Consider the following 22444-nt stretch of genomic DNA (forward strand, 5'->3'; position numbering starts at 1 on the left):
GCTCGCCAATCAACGCTTAACGACTGTGAATGTGGAAGGGAAAGATGATGAGCCATACAGGAGACACAGGTCACACAATTACTCCTTCCTGTTGTTGCGTTGGGGACATTTGTAATAAATAGACTGAGACATTTCTAAAATAGACTACTGTATCTCCTATAGGCAGTGGTGAACTAAGTAGCCATCTCAGACCCAGTACTTGAGTCGAAGTATACAGGTATTGTACATACTGTACATAAGAATCAGCATTATTTATTTACGGTAGCAGTTTAGTATGAAAAGGGTCACATCTTGTCTCTGTCTGTCTACGCAATGCCCAAATATGGAGGCCACATCAGCCACATACCACACTAACAGAATCCATACTATACTGTATGGCCAAGACAGATGGCCAAGACAGCCCATATCTGTATGGCTGGTTCTACAAACAGGGATCTCCATATATGGGCATAAAAGGGATTGTATGTATTACGGTATGTCAGATGTCATAGATGTCATAGGACTTTCACATAACTAATAACTGAGTAAGCATATTTGGGTTCTCATATATCCATATACACCCATATATGGGTAACTGGTCCGATATACATCACTGGCCAGATGGCCAAGACATGGCGCGGACCTCGCCCTTGCCCTTTATGGCGAGGTCGCTTTTCACCCTTGGGCGCCTTACTCAAAAAATACTCAATTATAAGTAGAGGTTGCTCAATCAACTTGAGTTAGAGTACTTAAATACGTTTTCAAAAGAAGTACATTTTTTAGTAAATTTTATTTTTATTTTCCAAACAAATTCAAAAACTTTTCAGAGATTTTCAATAATAACGATTGTAACCAAGCAAGAATTGTACAGATGAAGTGTAGTCAAAAGTACAATATTTGTCTTTGAAATGTGGTGTGAAAGTCTTGAGTATCCAAAAATACATTATACTCGAGTACAGCTTCTAAACAAATAAATTAAAGTACAGAACTCAAGTAAATATACTTTGTTACTGTCCGCCACTGCTCCTAGGTGTTAGACTCCATGACGCTGTCAGTGTCAGGGTGTTTTTAGTTTCTGTAAGGCATGTCATCATCATACTGAGCCACAGTGACCTGACCATGATGTAAACAGGAAATGTGTCCTATATTTGTAGACAGAGTGGTGTGTGTAGGCCGGGTGTACAGACATAAATAGCATGTACCGCGCTGGTTGCGTGAAGTTTGATTCACAAACGGTGTCCATGTCATCGATGTCACGCTGCCTGCATTCAGCCCAGGAGCGGATATGTGTGAATGAATCACCCAAACAGTCTGCTGCACAAGTCAAACTCAGGTCTTCTTGTTTATGTTCAACTTCACGCTATGCTACGCTATGCTATGCTATGCTATGCTATGCTATGCAGATGCCAGTCCCTTCGTTAAACCACTTTAGCACTTAGTCGTACGACGAATAGCTCACAGGCTTGTAGATCTGTTTGACATTAATATAATTCTTTGTAACTTGTTTTACATTTTTCGTCTGTAAGGACATGGTCAAAAGGGTGTACACCAGACCTGTTGATCATTTTATGATCAACAGGTCTTTTTTTTTATGATCAAAACTGACTTCACAGACAGCAGAGTGATGTCATATCTCTCCGTGCCAGAGAAACATCACAGCATCAAAATCTAAGACGATTCTCCTGCATGAACTGAACAATTCACAGTAAGTCACATGCCGTACACGAGAAAGACACAATGTTTGAACAGGTACAGTAAATCCATGGCTTTCCTTCATTAGTATATCAGCGACAGAACTTGGAGCTTTGTAGTAAACCTCAACTTCTGCCACGCATTATCATCAATCACCAGGGAGCTTTTCCCATTGCGGTTTAAGCACAAAAAAGAAAAAGGAAAAAAAGAAATCACATGCATATTTAATTTCATTCTCCACTGGCTCACACAAAGCAATGCGCCACCCTTCAAGACACCTTTCAGGAAAAAGTCTCTATTATGTCTGAGTCAGCTGGAGGAGGGGGAAAAAAAGAAAAAAGGAAATAGGAAAAACATTTCATGAGTGAAAAACTATCTCAATTATTGCCAGACTTCAAATAAAGAGAGCTGTTTATCTTCCCGGGGCAGACGACAGCGTTGTTTTTACCCCTAGTCAGAGACGGCATTCGGATGGCAATCAGGATCGGTCAACCAGGACACTATCGGCGGCAGTCACTCTGTGTTGACAAAGTACAGCAGTGCGCTCCGCAGCGGCGTCACGGGCATTATTCTCAACGCAGCGCTAACCCCTATCAGAAAACAAGGCAGGTTTTATGGCCGGTGGAGAAGATGGTACACACATAACAAAGCACGGCGGCTCCCAGGAATTTAATGTGCTCGGTCAAAAAGACAGAGTATTGATATCAAAGGCCAGTCATGCCGGGGAAAAAAAGCTGTCCTCATAACGCAGGAAAACACAACGAGCACACGACACAACAACCCCCGTGATTTATAGTGTTGTTCTTCTGCTGGGGTTTTTCTCCTTCCTCTGGTCCTGAACTCCGAGGCATCACGGGTGGGGAGGAAAAAATAAGACTATTTCATCTCGACCCTGTCATTGTGGATTAATATGTCGGTGTATAGGCCTCCTTGTCCATGAAATAGGTTATGTTATGTTGTTATGTTTTGTGGTTGAAGTTAAAAGGCACGCGGTGATGATAAGAAACCCTGTCTCTGAGCCCCATAGGGGCCCCACCTGAGCCCTCACTCCTGTGTCTGCTACACCTCTCACTCAGTGCCCGTCAGGTGCACTGAGAGGAAAAAGGCAAAGTATTACCATCTTTAGAAAAGAACCAATAGATTGCTTATCATGACTCAGTTAAGGTTTCAAAGTCAATGGGTGCCAAGCTGCATTTTAATACACGGTAAAAGTGTTCATTGACTCCACCAGGCCAGACGGAAGATGGCCAGAGACTATGTTTTTACTTCTGTCTGTCTGTCCGTGTGTGTGTGTGTGTGTGTGTGTGTGTGTGTGTGTGTGTGTGTGTGTGTGTGTGTGTGTGTGTGTGTGTGTGTGTGTGTGTGTGTGTGTGTGTGTCTGTGAGCAGCTAATCTCCAACACTGCTGGCTGGAGCAATCGGTGTGAAACTTGGCAAGCCTAACGGATTTTGTACAAAACTCACGCAAAATTGTACACATCATCTCTGGAATCATGTGATCAAATTGTATCAGTCAGATCTGCCCGGTTCCAAAGTTTGCGGACCCTGGCTGGCTAGGTAACCCGCCTGGGCGGAGACTTGCGCTCAGAGTTGCGCACTTCTCTAGTTAAATTAACAGTCATGATTTTGCAGTGCCTGCTCCGGTTAACCTCCCTGATGTGATCATGAGTTATGCCGTATCACATAACTCTGTATAATAAAGTCCAGCTCTCCTCCTGTCCCTGCACCATTGTCCTGTTTTAGCCTCCACCTCTTGTTCTTCACCCATGTGGAGCTAATCCATCACCCAGCCGGAGAGGCTAAAACACATCCAATTGATTTCTCCCTGGTTTACATATTTACACCCACAGTCATGCAATTAGGACCGCGTTTATCGATAGCCTGGGTACCACTGGAGGCTGCAGCGTAGACCGCTCCAATAAATCTCCCAATCCTATGGGTTGCCACCGGGCAAGACCGATAAACCTCACACAAAAACGTTGTGGGAATTCTTTTTTTTTTTTTTATCTTTTGGGGTATAGAGGTTTCGGAATCACTAAAACTGCCCCCTGGCTGTTGATACCTCGCCTCACTGCTCTAAATGTGAGTTGTTTTTAATGTGTTCACTTCTGTATAACTAGGTGTGCTGCTGTTTGCTATTGTGTGGATCAGATCATCTACCTTGAAGTTTGGACTCTTGATATCAACACTGCCAAACCGGGTAAATAAAGGTTGAATACATTAAACCGCAGAGACCGTTTCTGCACCACATCCCATGCATTTGACTTGGGGGCTGTTGTTGAACTGTTGGTTCCACTACATCACTTACTTGATACACAATATGTGTGCCATACTGCCCCCTAGAGGCTCTCTGAGAATTGCGGTTGCCATCCAAGGAATCCACAGCATCCTACAACTGAATGTCACACAGCATAACTTAGCCAGGCAGAGTCGTACACAGTGTCTAAAGTAACATGTTAGAAAAAGAACTCACTGGCCTCTGCCAACGGATATGGTGTTGTGAACAGTTGTTCACAAGATGATACCTTTTCGGATGCAGGCTTTGAATAATATTGCTGACATAACATAGGCTCTGCATCCATCACTCTCAGGTTTAGCACTCACTCATTGCACAGATATTGATTAACACATAGATTATTACCAATGTGTCCCTCCTTACACAAAGAGAGACATATTGGCCAGACCACTAAAATGACCCCTATTAAAAACTGACACAAATCATCATCAATCTTATTGATATTTGGCCATTTCAATGTAGATTTGCTGTAATAGTCTAGACTCTAGACTACATTAAAAGTGCATAATTTCAACTCTGCTTATAACTAAACTACTAAAGGCCTTTTTTTCCTCCCCTCTCAAAGTTTTTAGAACTGAGAGTGTGATTTCATCAAGTCTATCAATATGATTAATTAGTGCAACAACAATGCGATGCAATGAGGAAAGTTTGCAACTAGGCTACATCAGTCACACTAACATTAAATCAATTGCTGAATCACATTTTCACAACAGCCTAGGCTACTACATCTCAGAGTAATATATTAATATGCGATCAGAATTCACACATCCTATGGCTGATTGCAAGCGTCGGTATGCAAATGCAAGGTGTCCATTAAAACAGCGAACTGCTGAAAAAGTAATCAGACAACTTTCCCTACATTTCAGTTCATAACAAAAGCAAGGGACCTCAATAATATATAGGCTGCTGATGCTGATCAGATCACTCAACAAACAAAATATAGGCTACAGGCGTTACAAACAGTCTATTAATATTATATCATTTTGCCATAGGCCTAGACCTATATCCTCACTTTGAAATACAGTCTATAGCAGTAGCCTATAATTACAGGCCTAATCTAAAATACAATAAAATGCTCTATAAATGAGCAGGCTATCAGGCTACGCCATATCAAACCGACAAACTCTTGCGCTGGAGGAAAAGAAAATAACGGGTTGCATGCGCTCTGCTGCGCTCTGCATTGTAAGTGATGGAAGTTCTGTCCGCTGTAATACATGTTGAACTATATAGACTATAATATTATGTCCACACATAATGGCAAAACACACACTTATAGCCTATAGCCTATAGCAGCAGCGCACAATTAAAGTTCAATCAGGGTTAAACCATGACCAGGTGTTGTAGCCAGTGGTGCTTTGGGATTTTTTTTCCCGGGCGGACGGTCATTTATTGACGTCACGTGCACGCGCGTGCACGCGCCTCTAGAGGCTATTTAGATAGAAAGGATGTCAGCAGATCTAATGGTGGGAAAACAATAGTTTTCTAGTCTTAGGCCTACTCTTAATTACATTTGCATTGTTACTTAAGATTTTATGTTCTACTTTCTTTAAATTCATTTAGAAAATACAGCGCTGCAGTAGGATAGAGAAACAAAGTTTGCCTTGAACGAATCTCAAACACTAAATACCACAGTAATGGATGAGGACACACACACATCGACACATGCACATGCAGTCACAGCAGGAAACCTAGGTGTTAAAGTAGGATATATCCATATGAATAGAGGCTTGAGGACGCTCACACATTCACCACTAAACCTGTTATGCATAGTAGTAGCCACTGATTAAAGTATAGCTTGTAGTTATCGCGGATTCGCGGGGTGGGGGGTTGTCGCGGACTCGCGGCTCTCGCGGGGGGGTATGCACGCGTTTACACGCTCGTGCACCGTTCGGTGCCGTCCGTGCGCGTGCATGTGGGGAAATATTTCCGGCCACACGGCGTCCGGTCGCGTCCGGCCCCCAAAGCACTACTGGTTGTAGCAGCCTTACAACAAACTGTCCTCCTCAACACTTTTAATAAAAGTGAATCCCTTGAGGCAGTGGTTCTCTAAGTGGGTCCGGGGACCCCAAAGGGTCATTGAGGGAGTTCCAGGGGGTCCCCAGCTGCTAAATGATAGTTAGGAAACAAATGGACCCTTTAACAGAGAGTCCACTTGGTTCCATGTGCACTCTCTGTCTCTGAGTTAAATTAAGATGATTTTAGAATATAGTGGGTCTCAAAGATAGAAATGCCATGCATTAAATGGGAGTCCGTAGCCTAATGCATTTCAAACTGAGGGTCCTTAGTTGAAATTATAATGGTTGGGATTGGGAATCACTGCCAGTCAGAGCCGCGCAGGGGGGGTCCCTGGCATATCTTCTCAAATTGGGGTCCACGGGCTAGTATAAGTGTCAATTTTAGGGGTCCTTGGCTGCTTGGCATGAAAGAAGTTTGAGAACCACTGCCTTGAGGGGCGAATGGATCCCAACAGACAGCAACTTTAACGGAGATGTAAAAGTTACGCACGGAGGCGAAATCCATGTCCAACCCGCACCACGGCTACAGCAGCCAGCATGCAGCCGTGGCCGTGGCCGTGGCGCACAGTCCGGGGGACGTGCGAGTTGTGGAGGAGAACGATGGATGACAGAGACATGCTGCTATATGTCTGTGGACTGGACGGTTCTCAACCTTTTCAGTCCGCGACCCCCAAAATTATCATATTTTAACTGGGGACCCCTCGCCCTCACGAGCACTAAGAGTTGAGGCATTGCATTTTGTATAACACGTTTCTATTGTGAAAATAGCAGATCTACATGCTCACAACGCCTCCTTGTGAGCATGTAGATCGGCTATTTTCACAATTTCAGCCTCTAATATTTGTCATTTTAGATGTATTCAAAAGTCCTTGAATTGTCACTTTAGAAATGTGCAGAAACCCTCAATACGCACAAACTTCATGTTGGTTTGTTCACTGTTGAGTGAGAAAACAACGTTGCACATTAAGTTAATCATCTGGGGACCCCCCCACCCCCCAAATAATTTAGGGCTCCCCCTGGGGGTCCGGAACCACAGGTTGAGAACCACTGGTCTAGGTCATAATAAATAAGAATAGGGATACTAGGGCGATCATGTGCACGATCACACAGCAAAACACAACGGCGTGGTTCTTCTTACCTTTATAAAGTTCCCCGCCGCTGACGGACAGCAGCAGGGTCATCGCGGCGAACAAGCAATTGATAACTTTATCCATGTCGATGTGATCTCCTCTCCAAAGCGTCGTTTTGACCCACCGCGGGGTTCACTGGCAAAAAACAAACTCTTCCTCTTCTTGCACAAGTTCAATTCTCTACCTCTACAATACTTAGAGACTCACACACACAGAGCGTGTGCCGTGCGTGCACCCCTGCCCTGATTTCCCCCCCAAAATTCGTGCGTCCTGTCTGTGTGCGGTGGTGGCGTTTAGGGCGCTCACACACACAGGGACAACTGACACACGCGCTCTCTCCGGTATACGCGCTGCCCTTTTCCCGACTTCCAGAATTGCGAGGAGAGAGGAGGAATGTGAGAGTTGAGAGCTGATGGAGTGAGAGTGGTCTCTCCTCCACTACTACTCCAGCTCGCCGCCGAGAGAGCGCCGAGCGAGCGTGGATGCGCACGGGGCGTGCGCGCCGGTCTCCGGTCTCTCCGCCCGATAGAGGGAGCGCGCGAGCATCGAGAGTGCATGTGCTTGGCTGGCTGGCACGAGCCGAGACTGAGAGACGACCCCCCCCCCCCCCCCCCCCCAGAAGACCAGAACTGTGGGAGTTTGTTTAATGAGCTGATGATAGCTCTGGGAGTTTGGTGAATCTCTTAACGCAATGGTTCTCAATGTGGGGTCCGTCTCTGGGGACCCCTCGGGGCCGGGGGTCCTTGAGGAGGGGGTTCCAGGGGGTCCCCAGCTAAACCAGTTAATATAGTAGCATAGAAATCAGATTAACCACTTTAATTGTCTATTTTATAAATAGACAATGTGGCAATTTTCAGACAATCTTCTTTTAGTAGGTCTATCTGTGAAGCTTTTCAGAACAAAAAAAAAATCATGTATGGGGTCCCTGGCACAATTTCATTACAGATGGGGGTCCACGGCCAAACTCAAAAAGTTTGGGTGCCCCCATTAGAGAAGATTTCTGTTAAAAAAATAAACATTTCTTCTAAATAATACCACACCTTTTCTAGATTTTCAAAATCTTTCAAAAATAGCAGATCTACATGCTCCCAACCTGTTGCATTGTGATGCGTTGTGTGAGCTTGTAGATTGACTATTTCTGAATAGCCAAAGTATAAAATAGAGTTAAAGTGATTAAAACTGATTTTGATGCTACACATGTTGATACCCCAAGGACCCCTAGGGTCCCTACCCAGACCCCTTGGAGAACCAGCGTTCTTAACCACTTGATCAGTGGCAGGTCGCAATTAAAACAAAACAACAAATGACAAAACCATAAGAAACAACAAAAGAACACACAACACTGACTGAACATCACACTGTGGTTGACACCACCCCAGACAGTCTTTCTTCTCGCCATGACTTATTTAGCCACCATACATCAAGCCAGGCAATGCTTTTTGAGAGTGTCATATTTTCATCTATATTTTAGATATTTTGACACCCTTTGTCCCTTTCCAGACACTGGCACAGTGAGGAGGTACCACTTCTGACTTTAAAAAAGGTCTTAAGTACAGAGGCGCACTGAAGGAGTCACATGGCCATTGTGGAGACAGACCAAAAGATATTATGCACATCCCCAAAACTTGTATACGGTGCTGGATCCAGGAAACAGAGAATGAATATAGGGATAATGTCCGCACACGATATAATGCTCTCCCGTCTTTTCTTTTTGAAAAGACGGGAGAGCATTATATCGTGTGCGGACATTAGGCCTATCCCTTATTCATTCATTGTTGAGACAGAACCATGTGAAATTTGCTTTAGCCTACTTATACTTTGCTTTGCTGACACTCTCACCCAGAACCACAGGATTTCATGCAGAGCCCTGACCGAGGAGATTTTAGGGTCCGATATTGATATACGATACAGATTTTTGGTAGTCCAAAAAAGTGCAACATGTTCTAATCGATTTGAAAATGTTTGATTTGATTAAAGTTTATTTCTGAGAACGTCATAAGTAAACAAGTAAAAATAAACACAAATTATAGATAGGCCAAACCATCAAATCCATCATCGGCTAAACCAATATTGGTTGGGCTCTAGTTTGAACTTTGAAGCCTTGCTCAAACACACTTCTGCATCACACTTGGCAGCGGGTGGGATAAAACCCACAACCTTTCACTCAGGGTATATATAATGCCTAAAATATAGCCACATTCCCTTTTTTTATTTTTACATTTAGTTTATTTGTCTCACAAACCTTTGTGTTTCTAGCTCTCTGGTGGGTATATGCATGCAGTGATCCCCACTAAAGCCAACCAGGGCTGACATTCAAAAGGACCTCATTATTTCACGAGGCAAAATTGCATGCCATCATCAAACGCTTTTCCTGTTTTGATGAATCAATAATGAACCTTTTGGCTGGTTATTTGGGGAGGCTGGATGGAGAGGTAGAGAGAGGCCGGCCAGTGCAGGTCAGGTCGCTGCTTCCATCCCTGCCACTGACTGGAGGGTGGCTGCCAGGGGCGTCACACCAAATACTGGGCCCTGGGTACAAGGAGTCACTGCGGGCCCCCCATGAATGTTAACTATTGAAAAATAGCAGATATACAAGCTCACAGCGCGGCACCGAGTGCCGCGCTGCGAGCTTGTAAATCTGCTATTTTTGAAAAAATCGTGAAAATGTGTGCCAAGAAACCTATGTTTCCATGTCAGTGATGCTCAAACCTTTTCATGTGAAGGACCCCCCATCTCAAAATATCTAGTTCCAGGGCCCCTCCACCTTGGGCCCTGGCCACTTTCCTACCCCTTGTGATGCCCCTGGTGGCTGCTATTGCTATTACATGTACCATGCTCACCATCTCTCTGCCTATATGCGTGCCCTGTTCCAGGGCCGCAAGACATTTTTGAGCGGGGGTAAACCACCGCTCAGTTCACACGGGTGTGATTTTTATTGGAAAAATAGCCCATCTACAACAGGGACGTGCAGAGAATGTTAGAGAGGCAGGGGGCTGAAATTTCTAAAAGGGCCTTTTGGTGAAAATATTGAAAATAGCAGACCTCCAAGCTCACAACGTGTCGTGCTGCGATGCGTTTTGAGCTTGGAGATCGGCTATTTTCAGTACTACTTGATACCACACTGAACTAAGCATAAAAAAGGCAATACTGGAGATGTGGCGCAGCATTGTCTTGCATGCTGCCTTCAGGTACGGCATGGAAAGAGGGCATTTGCATTTATTTCACCGTGGTGAAAACGGCATTCATGGTCTGGAGAGGGCACTTTTTACAGCCTGTTAAAATGGCAGGGGCTCAAGCCCCCTTTTCATGTCTATGTGCACGTGCCTGATCTACAAGGCGTGAGCTTGTAGATCTGCTATTTTTGCTGTTTTTGAAATAGAGCTTAAAGTCCTTAAATACATAGTGTATTTCTGTAACTAGTAAGGAATGTGTGAAAAGACAAATTTCAATTGCTGTGCATGTTATGTGTGCATTGACAACAAAGTAATCTTCTTCTGTATGCAAATATGTGTGTTGAATTTGCGAGCGAGCGCAAACAATGCCAGGATGTTCTCTGTGGAACAATATCAAATGCAGGGGCAGCGAACACAGACTTACGACAAAGTCAGCCAATGTCATCATCAGCCCCCTTATTGTTGTAGCGTGCATAACACACTGCACAGTTTCACTCATAGCAGCAGTTTTACGTCCCTAATTAAAATGCAGGGAGATTGACACACAGGTTCTACTTTTAGCCTCAAAATGACCTCCTGTTGTCAAGGATAAGGCTCCAGATTGTTTTTAAAGTGCGCACACACCACACGTGGGCAGAGCAGTCCCAGGCTCATAAAAACCCTCGCATATCTGTGTGCGGTGTTTAGTCATTGTCTCAGCCATAGCAGTTATGTTGGCAGGAATGCACTCTGAGGACAGCTGTCATGGGAATTGGTGAAAATGTGATGCTCTCTAATTGGATGGACGGATGGATGGATCGAGGGATAGCATCATGGTTTACGCTCACACCCTCACTGACACAAACACACACACACACACACACACACACACACACACACACACACAGGCTCAGGCTCAGAGAGGAGTTGTTTGTCTCAGTGTGTATGTGTGTATGCGTGTGTGTGTGTGTGTGTGTGTGCGTGTGTGTGTGCGTGTGTGCGTGTGTGTGTGCGTGCGTGCGTGCGTGTGCGTGTGTGCGTATGTGTGCGTGCGTGTGTGCGTGCGTGCGTGCGTGCGTGCGTGTGTGTGTAAAGACAGATTTGCATGTGAAATATACAGTATACAGAGATCAGGTGGCACTGACCACTGATGTGATCAGTGCAAAAGCAAGAGCAGTGTTTCTCAAACTTTCAAGGTCTCCCCTTCAATCTGACAGTGTACAAATGGAACCAAATGTACACTCATTTGGTTCTATTTGTACACTTTCAGGGTTACATACTTGTATGGGTCATAGACCCCCCCTAAAGGAACCCACAGAGTCTCTGGAATCCACTTTGAGAACCACTGAGCTGTAGATTGGTTAGGCTGATAGAGTTATAGGCCAAAGCGCAAAGAGGGCTGGTATAGCGCCACCATCTTCATCTAGTTTCAGCTGATTCCCATTGGGGTCGCCATGGCGAATCATCCGTTTCCATCTGCTTCTTGTTCTCTGCATCTTCCGAGGTCACCCCAGCATGTCCTAGCTCTCACTGCATTCATAAATCTCCACTTTGGCCGTACTCTTTCCCCATTGGCTGGCAGCTCCATCTTCAACATATTTCTCCCAATGTACCCCTCATCCATCCCCTCTGTAACCATCTCAACCTCACCTTTCTTGTTTTATCCCCACACCTTCTAACCTAATGATCCTCTAAAGCAGTGGTTCCCAAACCTTTTAGCTCATGACCCAAGAGAGAAATTGGACGTTTGGGGCGCCCGCTGGCCTAGTGGTCAAGGCGCATACCACATACAAGGCTATGATGCCTGCTGGCGTTGCTGGTTCGATTCCCGATCTGGACGACCTTTGCCACATGTCATTCCTCATCTCTCTCTCCCCATTTCCTGTCAGCCTACTGTCCTATCAAATAAAGGCATAAAAAAGCCCCAAAAACAAATCTTAAAAAGAAATTGGATGTTTGCCTGGGATTCAAACTAGTGAAAATAGCAGATCTACCAGCTCCATGAGGCAGATAAAGCATTTTAATAAAATTGAGGTACAGTAGAGTGACTTCAGGGACGTGCTGGCCATTGGGAAAAGCGGGACAACTCCCGAACGGCCGGTTCATTCCCTGCCGGTCCAAGCCGGCCATTAGGAAAAAAATGTCGAGCAGAAACCTCGTATCTCCAAGTTTCAAATGTGTACATTTTTTCGCAAAGTAAAGCCCTGCTTCATCATACAAGGCCGTCGCACAAAAGTTTAAATCATTTTTTAAATGATAAATACAAAACAAACGCTTTTGGACCTACAAGGTTTCCACCCGACAACGACGAAATATAAGTCATGTAATTGGCCCACTGGCTTGTCACTTTGTCACAAATCTTTGAGTAGCAGCAGCGCTATAGAGAGAGATCTCTCTCTATAGCGCACAATGAGGGCCTCTCCAACTCTTTTTCCCGGGCTGAATCAGGGGCCCAGCATGTCCCTGAGTGACTTCCATCATGTCCTATACTGGCAGCATGCACAAGACATTTAGGGGCTGGTCTAGTAGTCTGCAAGATTAGGTCCGGACTAACTGACACATCACTGACACAATGGGCCGAAAATTAATCTCTGCCTGGCAGAGAAAACACAAATTTCATTACCCTGATTGGACAGGGGGGGGGGGGCTTTATTGCAAAATTGACGCCAGGCCGGGATAAAAAAAGGGGATTATTTTTTTATCCATGGACTAGTGACTGATCCATATCCTCATGCAGTGACTCAACTATTGGAAAAGTTTGTATTGACGTGGAGAGAGCCTGCTGCCCACACCGGGAGTGGAACCCACTGGGCTCTCGCAAATATGTCCTTGTTCTATATTTCCTCCCTAGGGGACAGCATAAAATCCAGCAAATGTTGGGAAGATGTGCAAAATAACACATTGTAGTAATTGGCATAATGGTACGGCATCTCGCTGTTTGTCAATAAGTGCCAGTCATCTCAACGAGTGGGTAGATAAATCACAAATATAGGCTTCACTCCAGAAAAGAGACTTTATTAAATGTCTCATCCTGCCAAACAACAACGATTTTGTCATTTCCTTCCTTTGTGAGATCATCCAATGCCTTGGTTGTCAAGGCTCAATATAAGATTGATTAGCAGGGGGAGTTAGTTCTTTTCCTGGTGCTCTGGCAGTGAAAACACCTTTAACTGGAGGAGTGCAAAAAGATTTTCAGCCTGTTGCCTCCTGTCCGGAACGTCTTAGGCAAAGTTACTTAAAGGGTCATGAAACCCAAAATCACTTTTTCTATTAAATATATAATATTATATCAATGAGTCACTTGTGATAGGGAGCAATGATATGGTTCAATTAGCCCATAGGCTTGTGGTTTCAGAGCTTTCTGCTGTTTCTGTAGCTATTTCTATGTACTTCTGGTTTCTGGGTAGAAAATATTTGGCGCCACTCATTACATAATTTGCTCTCGGCGTACCATTAGTTCGGCGTGAGGTGAGGTGGCTTATACAACTGCAGATAACCACTCCTACATTTTAGCAACCACTCCTACATTTTAGAAACCACTCCTACATTTTAGAAACCACTCCCACATTTTAGAAACCACTCCTACATTTTAGATTTCTTTTCATATTCTGAATTCTGATAAAACAAATAAAGAGGCGGGGTTTCTCGCTCCTTTAAACAATCAGCAGTGCCCACAGGAAACGTATTTGACAAAAAAAACATCAACAAATTAACTTCCACGTCATCCCACAGTGTAGCGTGATTATGGATCCCACTGGGAAAGATGGATAACCACGCCCCGGACTCATTTTTGAAGCTTGTGATTGGCTGAACCGGACGTCGGGAGCGCTCCGTTGTAGTCTCTTTGACCGCGCTAGGTGCACCAAACCCCAATTATCATTGCGTTTATCGTGCGCTTGCCCAGGCCTTACGGCCTGGGCATAAATAGAACGATTGCATTCACCACGGCTTCGTAACTCGCGCGGCGCTCCGCCGGCCGCGCGGCCCTGGCCCGCTCTTCGCAGCCACTCGCGCCTGCGGCGCGCGGGGGCGAAGAGCAGGACCAAGGTCCGCTGGCCTTCGCGCCGCTTGTAGTGTCGTGGACAATAACTGTGAAAACGAGCGCTCTATGCCGTTTACATCCATCTTTCCCAGTGGGATCCATAATCACGCCACAGTGTACTGTCAGCATTAAGCCAATGCCCACCCCATGTGTATTGTACACCCACCACTTCAGCGAGGCGAGCACTGTACATTGCAATCAGGTTGATTGCTAAGCAGAGAAATATTGCTTTTAATTAATTGTCACGCAGTGGTTTTAAAATGTTGCTGTTTCTTCTCCTGCCTGTACACAAAAGGTCTTTTCTTAATTGGTCTCCAAACACCATGTTGATGTTTGAATATTGTTGTCGTTTTCATTTAGCACTTCACTTCACCTTGTGTGTGAGTTGATGTCTGGTTGTTATTTTTCTGAGTAGCAGTATGATTACTCAGTGCTAAATATCGCCGCTGTCACGTAGAAACCTTGTATCTCCATATTTATTTTTTGTGTGTTTTAGTTGCCCTATTGTGAGCTTGTAGATCTGTTATTTTGGCTATAACTAACTAAATTAGATCCACCACTGGAACAAAGGTTCTTTTTACCATTTCCTGAAGAGATTTTGGACATACAAGGTTTCCACCTGATCTGAGACACGTTAATACTGTTGTGCTTCCTTGTAACACCTACCTGGGGCACTGAATTCAGGTCAACAGACTTATACCCATGCAGTATTTTTAGTGTTTTTATTTGACACCACATGTCATGACCACTATTTGGGGCGTAAAATTATTCAGTGGCAGTTAATCCATATTAAATGTGTGTGTGTGTGTGTGTGTGTGTGTGTGTGTGTGTGTGTGTGTGTGCGTGCGTGCGTGCGTGCTTGCGTGCTTGCTTGCGCGCATTCGTGTATGTGCCTGCCAGAGAGGGAGATTGTGTGTAATGGGTGTAGTAACCAGAACCTACCAACAGAGGTCGTTTTAGTGCCCTTTCTATTTGACTCTTACAATGTGTGTGATTATGTCATGTCATGTCATGTCATGTCATGTCATGTCATGTCATGTCCTGTCATTGCTTAGTTTACTTATGGTACATTGACATATATGTATATATGCGTAGAATAGGAGCCTGTGGATAATGTTCATCAGTTCATTCTCATGCACAGTGTGCATGCTCTATTCTGTCACACCTGTTCTTTGAAATCAAAGCTAAACTTGAGTTGAGCTATAGAATTAGCCTTTACTGCCTTTTGATTCTCCTCTGTAATTGTATTTTCTAATGTTCTGTTAAATAACTTATTCTTATTTTCTATTCTGAACTTCTTAATAACATTTGATTTGTGTTCAAATGTCTAGTTACACATATATGGAGACTCCTGGTACCCATATATGGAGATCCATGTACTATATGGTACTTCCCTTTCATGCCCATACATGGAGATCTGAACCAGCCACACAGATATGGGCTGTCTTCTTCCATATATGAGCATTCCCATATGAAGACCTGTTAGATATGGGCTTAATATTGATGACATCAGGGATCTCCATATATGGCGTTAAAAGGGATTCTGATAGATTGGTTCCCATGACATCACAACATACAATCCCTTTTATGTCCATACATGGAGATCCCTATCTGACCAGCCACACAGATATGGGCCATGTCTTGGCCATCTGGCCAGTGATGTACCGGTATATCGATTACATCATGGATCTTCATATATGGGCATAAAGGGATTCTGTTGAATACCCATATATGGAGTTGTACATAGGTGATGTCACCTGTGATATCACCTGTGATGTCACAGTAATGTGTCAGGGGAACCACAGTGTCAGGCGTGACCTTCAGAGATACACGGATACGTGGACAAGATGTGCCGGTTTTCATAGTAAACTTGCGACCACATTAAAATGTAGGTTTTTTCAACGTAGACCACTCAATGACTTCACAGAGAGAACAGAACACAAGGTAAAATTATTTAATACATAGAACACATAAAGGGAAAACAACAAGTAAAAGACAAGAGTATAGGTAGTTAAAAACCAATCATGAAGCGGTGAGAAAATAATTGCAGAAACAATTATTATAAAATAAAATGCTTTAAATAATTTCGTTCTTTTTTTTTCTCGCTTGAAAAGTTTCAATTACACGGTTGTACTTGAACACTGAATCAGGGGCGTCACAAGGGGTAGGAAAGTTGGACTGAGTTACCAGGGCCCAAGGTGGAGGGGCCCTATAGTAACTTTAGCTATTGAAAAATAGCAGATATACAAGCTGCGAGCGTGTAGATCTGCTATTTTTTAAAAGTCGTAAAAATGTGCGCAAATCTTTGAATATGTTTTTTTTAAGCGAACATTTGTAACTCAAATTTTGCTTCCGGGGAGGGGTCCCTGGAACTAAATATTTTGAGATGGGGGTCTAGCTGTGGCCAAATACATATCATCTCGGGGGTCCTTCACATGAAAACGTTTGAGCACCACTGACATAGAAACATAAGTTTCTTGCACACATTTTCACGATTTTTCAAAAATAGCAGATCTACAAGCTCGCAGCGCGGCACTCGGTGCCGCGCTGTGAGCTTGTATATCTGCTATTTTTCAATAGTTAACATTCATGGGGGGGGGCCCGCAGTGAATCCTTGTACCCAGGGCCCAGAATTTGGTGTGACGCCCCTGCACTGAAGTATAAGACTTCAACATCTCCTACCATCGTTGCACCTTTCCCTATGCCAGTCAGCTGCCAGTCCAAACGTATGCTTCTGCACCTGAATGTGCTTAAACCCTAAAATCCTCTGTGTTCATTTTACTCCATGAGTGTACAGTGTGGACCAAATGGGCCCGTTTGGATCCCAGTTACAGGCCTGCAAGGCTCCATTTCGTTCTGAACTACAAATGGATAAATGAATACTGAGGATTTTCACGGTGTAGGGCTACTCTTTTTCCATACAGTCCTGATTATCATTCATGTCATTAGACAGTCACACCTGGATGGAAGCTGCCCAGCACAACCACCATTCTTTTTTTTATATTATATGCATACTTAAAACCTTTTCGTGCCACACACAGACCACCAAAATGACTTGCCTTTGGCCATACCACACACACTGAATCAAGTTATTCCGTCCTCTGAACTGTTTTCATTGACATGTCTCACACTGTGCATTGAACAACATTGAAACCCAGGGGTCTTCAACAGGGGGTCCGCGACCCCTAGGGGGTCCGCGGAGGTACTGCAGGGGGTCACAAAATTATTGCTTAAAAAAAAAAAAAAAAAAAAAATCATTTTTCACATTTATGTTAAAAAATAAATCATGATTCTATCCATTTTGAATAGCTTGAATACATGATTACTATGCATTTGACAGATTGTTGATATTATTGACATTGGTTCTCAGTTAATAAGTAGTATCTTTAGAAATGGTAGTGGTACGGCCCACCCTGCTCGCTGTAACTTGTACATGTTTAAAATAAAAAATATGTCGTAGCCCCGACCCCCCACCCTACGAGGTGGTAGGGGGTCCCTGCTCCATCTCCCCATCAGTTTGGGGGTCCCCGGCCTGAAAACGTTGAAGACCCCTACTGTATTGTTACAGTAAAACTGTCTTAGCCCATACATTTATCATTTCAATTGAAGTGACGTTAAACTCATCGCTTGGCTGGGGTCTTCCTGGAGCCCTTGGACAGTCCCCGGATCCCACTTTGAAAAACGCTGGCTTAACCACTTGAATTATTTGTTGTTTTTAAACATGCCCAAAAATAGGGATGCCAGGTTGAAAGTGGTTAATGAATTTCCCACTAAGCTCTGCTTTTGGCTATATTTGGGTCAACAGCATACTTTAGGTATCGTAATTAAACTATTGAACTGCAAAAATCAGACTGAGTGATGTGCGCTTCCAGTTGGCATGGTTACAACAACGTGCTACAGCCAAGAACTATTCATCAATGTTTCAAGAACGTCTCGCTGTTTTTACCAGCCAAACAGCTTTTTTGGAATATAATGAAGGTTATCTTTCAAAATAACTGGTGGTGGTGGAGACAAAACCAAGGTCTACAAAACATGTACCGGTATGTGGCTATAACCATAGACATAGAAAGGTAGACGCCTCCTTTGGCTCTGGTGTATATGCATCGGGGGACCAAGGGAATCTGTGTACATCGCTTCCACGTGTGTCACACATACGGAAGTTGCTAGGCCAATCAGAGGCAGGTGGGGGCGGGTCTTTATGTACGCAGCCTGTAAGAATAGCTGAGCCACGCAGCATCGGAACTGGCTCTGTTGAATTGAATTGTAGTCCTTGGATAAGTCCCGGAAAAGACCTACTGTGATTGGCCAGTAGTCACTTGACTAGCAGCATTCCCTTGGTTTTTCCAGGATGTCCAGATTACAACTGTTGCACGTCACTCCAATGAACTGCAGAGGCGAATGAGGCATCTAGCTTTTTATATCTGTGGCTATAACTATTGTTTGGCCTCATTCAAAGTTCTCCGTTGCAAATGAGCTGCGCTTTTTTTGACTAATTGTCAGTCATTTCCGAGAGGAGCATGCTGCTGACCTGCGGCGGGATATTATAACGGAGTGGAACATTTAATCACAGATTAGGCCCCTGTTTTGTTACGGATCTTTAAATCCCCCCCACCTCTTGTTCTTTCCACTGACTTTCCACTAGGCCTGAATCCTGATCCTCGTGACCTAGCTCTGGCTGAAACCGAGCTCTGGCTGAAAGTGGTAAGCTGTGACTGAACTCGGCCCACATACTGTATATGCCACACGGTCCATTCTTGCCCTTCCACGGGGGCCAGACCCGGTCAACTGGGTAATAGTCATGCCTCCAAATCTAGACCTGTGAATTTGTGAGTTGCCCTTACGACCTTGCTGTGGATTAACAAATGGACTTGGCAAAGGACCTCGCACTTATCTTTTTGTTTTTAATAACCATCAATTCAAGCTACGTTTTCAACATGCTAAGTGACCACTTGCTGAAACCTGAAACCAGTTTGCTTTGGGCCAGAGCTATGGAGAGAGACAGATACTCCCATCAACTTCAGTTGTGTTCAATATTCATTTATTACCAAAACCAACTTAAAGTTGGTTTGGAACATTTCACCCTGTTGATAAGGCACGTGCGATACATGAACCATGTGATGACGGTCGGCAAATACGAGGCCTGTCACATTTGCCTGTTTGAATATTCATACTCAGCTCCAGAATTTGCCAATGAGATAGAAAGCATATATTATGTGCTTCCACACCCTTTCCAGATGTTTTGTTTCTTACTTTTTTGTGGGAAATGTTAAACAACATATTAACCATAGTATTTATTTTTTTTACTTTAAAGAAAGATACACCTTGTCCAAAAAGTCATGAATAACCCATAATTAAACAAACTGTGACACTGGTGTAGGTTGAGTCTTGAGTGTTATGCAACCTCATTACCACACCTGGATATTCTACTTCTGAGAGATTGCATTTTTGGTGAATAGAACTCTTCCATTATTTTCTCACAGATCCAAAAAGAATAAAGCATGACATCTTATTTGTAGGAATAACATTATTCTGTACAGTATTGTCTTGAGAGCAACAGAGGATTCACAGCCCACAGACAAATTGCATCACAAATCATTACCACGCACACGCAGGCACACGCACACACACTCGCACGCACACACACACACACACACACACACACACACACACACACACACACACACACACACACACACACACACACACACACACACTTCTGGCCTATATGTAACTTTACTGTGTATAAATATACTTGTACCCTTGCGTGTCCCCATACTCATTTGGCACATACTGTACACACACACACACACACACACACACACTCACACTCACACGCACACGCGCACACACACACACACACACACACACACACACACACACACGCACACACACACGCGCACGCCTCACGAGGGCTTGAGGTAGTTATAGAGGGCACAGAGACCCCCTTGGAGCACCTCCTGGATGGGCTTCATCAAGGGGTTGTGAACGATATGGAGACCTTTGTCCATGGGGTGACAGGCCAGCTTCCCAAGTCTGCTCAGCAGGTACATCTCCATCGGCACATTCTGCAGGTCGTTAAAGTCCACGTTAAGGAGTTCCAGAGAGTCCAGGAAGCACAGGGTCTTGGGGAGGCTGTGGAGGCTGTTCCCCTCCACGATGAGGATCTTCAGGTTGACCAAGTCCTGGATCTGGTCCGCGATGGTCTCCAGGCGGTTGCAGGCCAAGTGCAAGAACACCAGGCCCTTCATCTGGTAGATGCAGGTGGGGATGTGCTCGATGCGGTTGTGGCTGAGGTTGAGCTTGCTCAGTTTGCTCATGGACGATAAGCTCCCGGGTAGGCTCGTGATCTGGTTGTTGGCCAGGCTGAGCACCTCCAGCCGGGTGCATTTGCCCAGCTCTTCGGGCACCTCGCTCAGCCGGTTGCGGTAGGCGAAGAGCACGCGTAGCTTCTTCAGGAGGCCGATCTCCGGGGGCAGGCAGGACAGGTTGTTCCCCCAGATGTTGAGGATCACCAGGTTGTTCAGGGCCCCCACGGTGGGCGGCACGCTGCACAGGCAGTTCAGGGACAGGTTGAGCTTCTCCAGCTCCCGGAGCTCCCACAGCTCAGCGGGGATCTCGTCCAGCGACCGCTGGGCCAGGCTGAGGGTGCAGAAACCAAAGTGCATGGTGGCGTTTTTGCGGAACCTCTCGGCCGCCGGGGACACGTTGGGGAGCTCGTCCCTCCACATGCTCTTTCTCCTGTTGCCATCGCTCCCGTCGTCAAGTTGCTCTCGGGAGAAACTCCGGGAGTGCTTCCCGCCCATGGTCCTCCTTACCTGCGTCGATGGCTCTTTATCTTCAGAGTGACAGGCCTCGTCGTGAGCACAGGTCCATGCGAATCTCCGACACTTGTGAAGCACAAAGCTTTAGTAACAATAATGTCTGCTGATTGTTGCCCGGTGTTCCTGAACGACCCAGCGTTGGCATGTTCTGTGTGACTGTCAGGGTGGCATCTGGAGCTGCCTGACGTTGTTGTCGTATCTTCAGATTGGATGGTAGCGGTTATGGCAGAGTCCTCGATGGGTTTTGGCCAGAGCAGAGTTGCTTGTGCACTGTGTGTTCCAACAGTGTCCCAGCATGCTGTAAGAGGGCAGCGCACAGAACAACTGTCTGCCTTATTGAATTTCATTCCCCAGCTGGTGCTGTCACTTAGCACGGGCCACTCTCTTGAAGCCCCGGCGCGTACTTCGGCGCACGGCGGTGCCGCGCGTCGAAAATAGCAAACCTACCAGCTCACAGCATATCGCGGGCACAACATGCCGTGAGCTTGTAGGTCTGGTATTTTACGGCGCACGACACCGTCATGCGACAAAATATAAATCAGGCTGCTCTATAAAGAGAGCGCTGGGGATTGGCTCCTGGAAGAGGTCGATCAAGTGAAGTCACCGTCATGATCTCTCTCTCTCTCTCTCTCTCTCTCTCTCTCTCTCTCTCTCTCTCTCTCTCTTTCTCTCTTTCTATCTCTCTTTTTCTCTCTCTCTCTCACACAAACACACACACACGCACAGAGGTATCGCTCATATGCACGGAAGCACACACACACACACACACACACACACACACACACACACACACACACACACACACACACACACACACACACACACACACACACACACACACAGCGATACTTAAAATGAGGACTTGTCATAAGTTACACGGTACACCTGCTGTCCTTTGCAATAATTGTGTCATGTTTAATATGTATACTTAAAATGGTTCACATATTACTGTAACATACAAACAAAACACTGCTTTCTCTCTATTACAAGACTTTTTAATGAGGCTATGGTGTGTGTGTGTGTGTGTGTGTGTGTGTGTGTGCGTGTGTGCGTGCGTGCGTGCGTGCGTGCCTGTCTCTCTGTTTGTCTGTCTGTGTACGCACGCTCCTTTCGTCTCAACTTAAATTGGCACCAGGCTGTCAGCTATGAAAACATTGAATCAGCGCTCAGAAAAGAAACAGTTCGTAGAGGTATTAGCGAAACCACAGACATGCACTGGCTTAGTGTCAAGTGCAACAGGACGTGGCACACGGCCAGCGTGTCTCTAGAAAACACCACTGCCATCCACACACCTTTACCTCTTTCAACCCATATCGAG

The 22444-nt window shown here is 45.0% G+C and overlaps 2 protein-coding genes across 9 annotated transcripts in view; both read right to left on the minus strand.

Annotated features, from left to right (window-relative positions):
* LOC308284704 (receptor-type tyrosine-protein phosphatase mu) overlaps positions 1 to 7564 on the minus strand; it is a 337583-nt gene extending 330019 nt beyond the window's left edge. For all 8 annotated transcript variants that reach the window (XM_080725420.1, XM_080725419.1, XM_080725418.1 and 5 more), the window contains exon 1: positions 7120 to 7564. In XM_080725420.1, coding sequence (XP_080581546.1) covers positions 7120 to 7195 — 76 coding nt within the window. In that variant the 5' untranslated portion in view covers positions 7196 to 7564. The remainder of the gene's footprint in view (positions 1 to 7119) is intronic.
* Positions 7565 to 20208: 12644 nt separating this feature from the next.
* LOC308285662 (uncharacterized protein) lies at positions 20209 to 21108 on the minus strand (the record flags this gene model as incomplete). Its single annotated transcript, XM_080726495.1, has 1 exon — positions 20209 to 21108. The coding sequence occupies one exon, from the start codon at positions 21106 to 21108 to the stop codon at positions 20209 to 20211; it is 900 nt and encodes a 299-aa protein (XP_080582621.1).
* Between the last annotated feature and the right edge of the window lie 1336 nt (positions 21109 to 22444).

The sequence above is a fragment of the Nannobrachium achirus genome, assembly GCF_963921795.1.
Source record: "Nannobrachium achirus genome assembly, chromosome: 5".
Taxonomy (NCBI): domain Eukaryota; kingdom Metazoa; phylum Chordata; class Actinopteri; order Myctophiformes; family Myctophidae; genus Nannobrachium; species Nannobrachium achirus.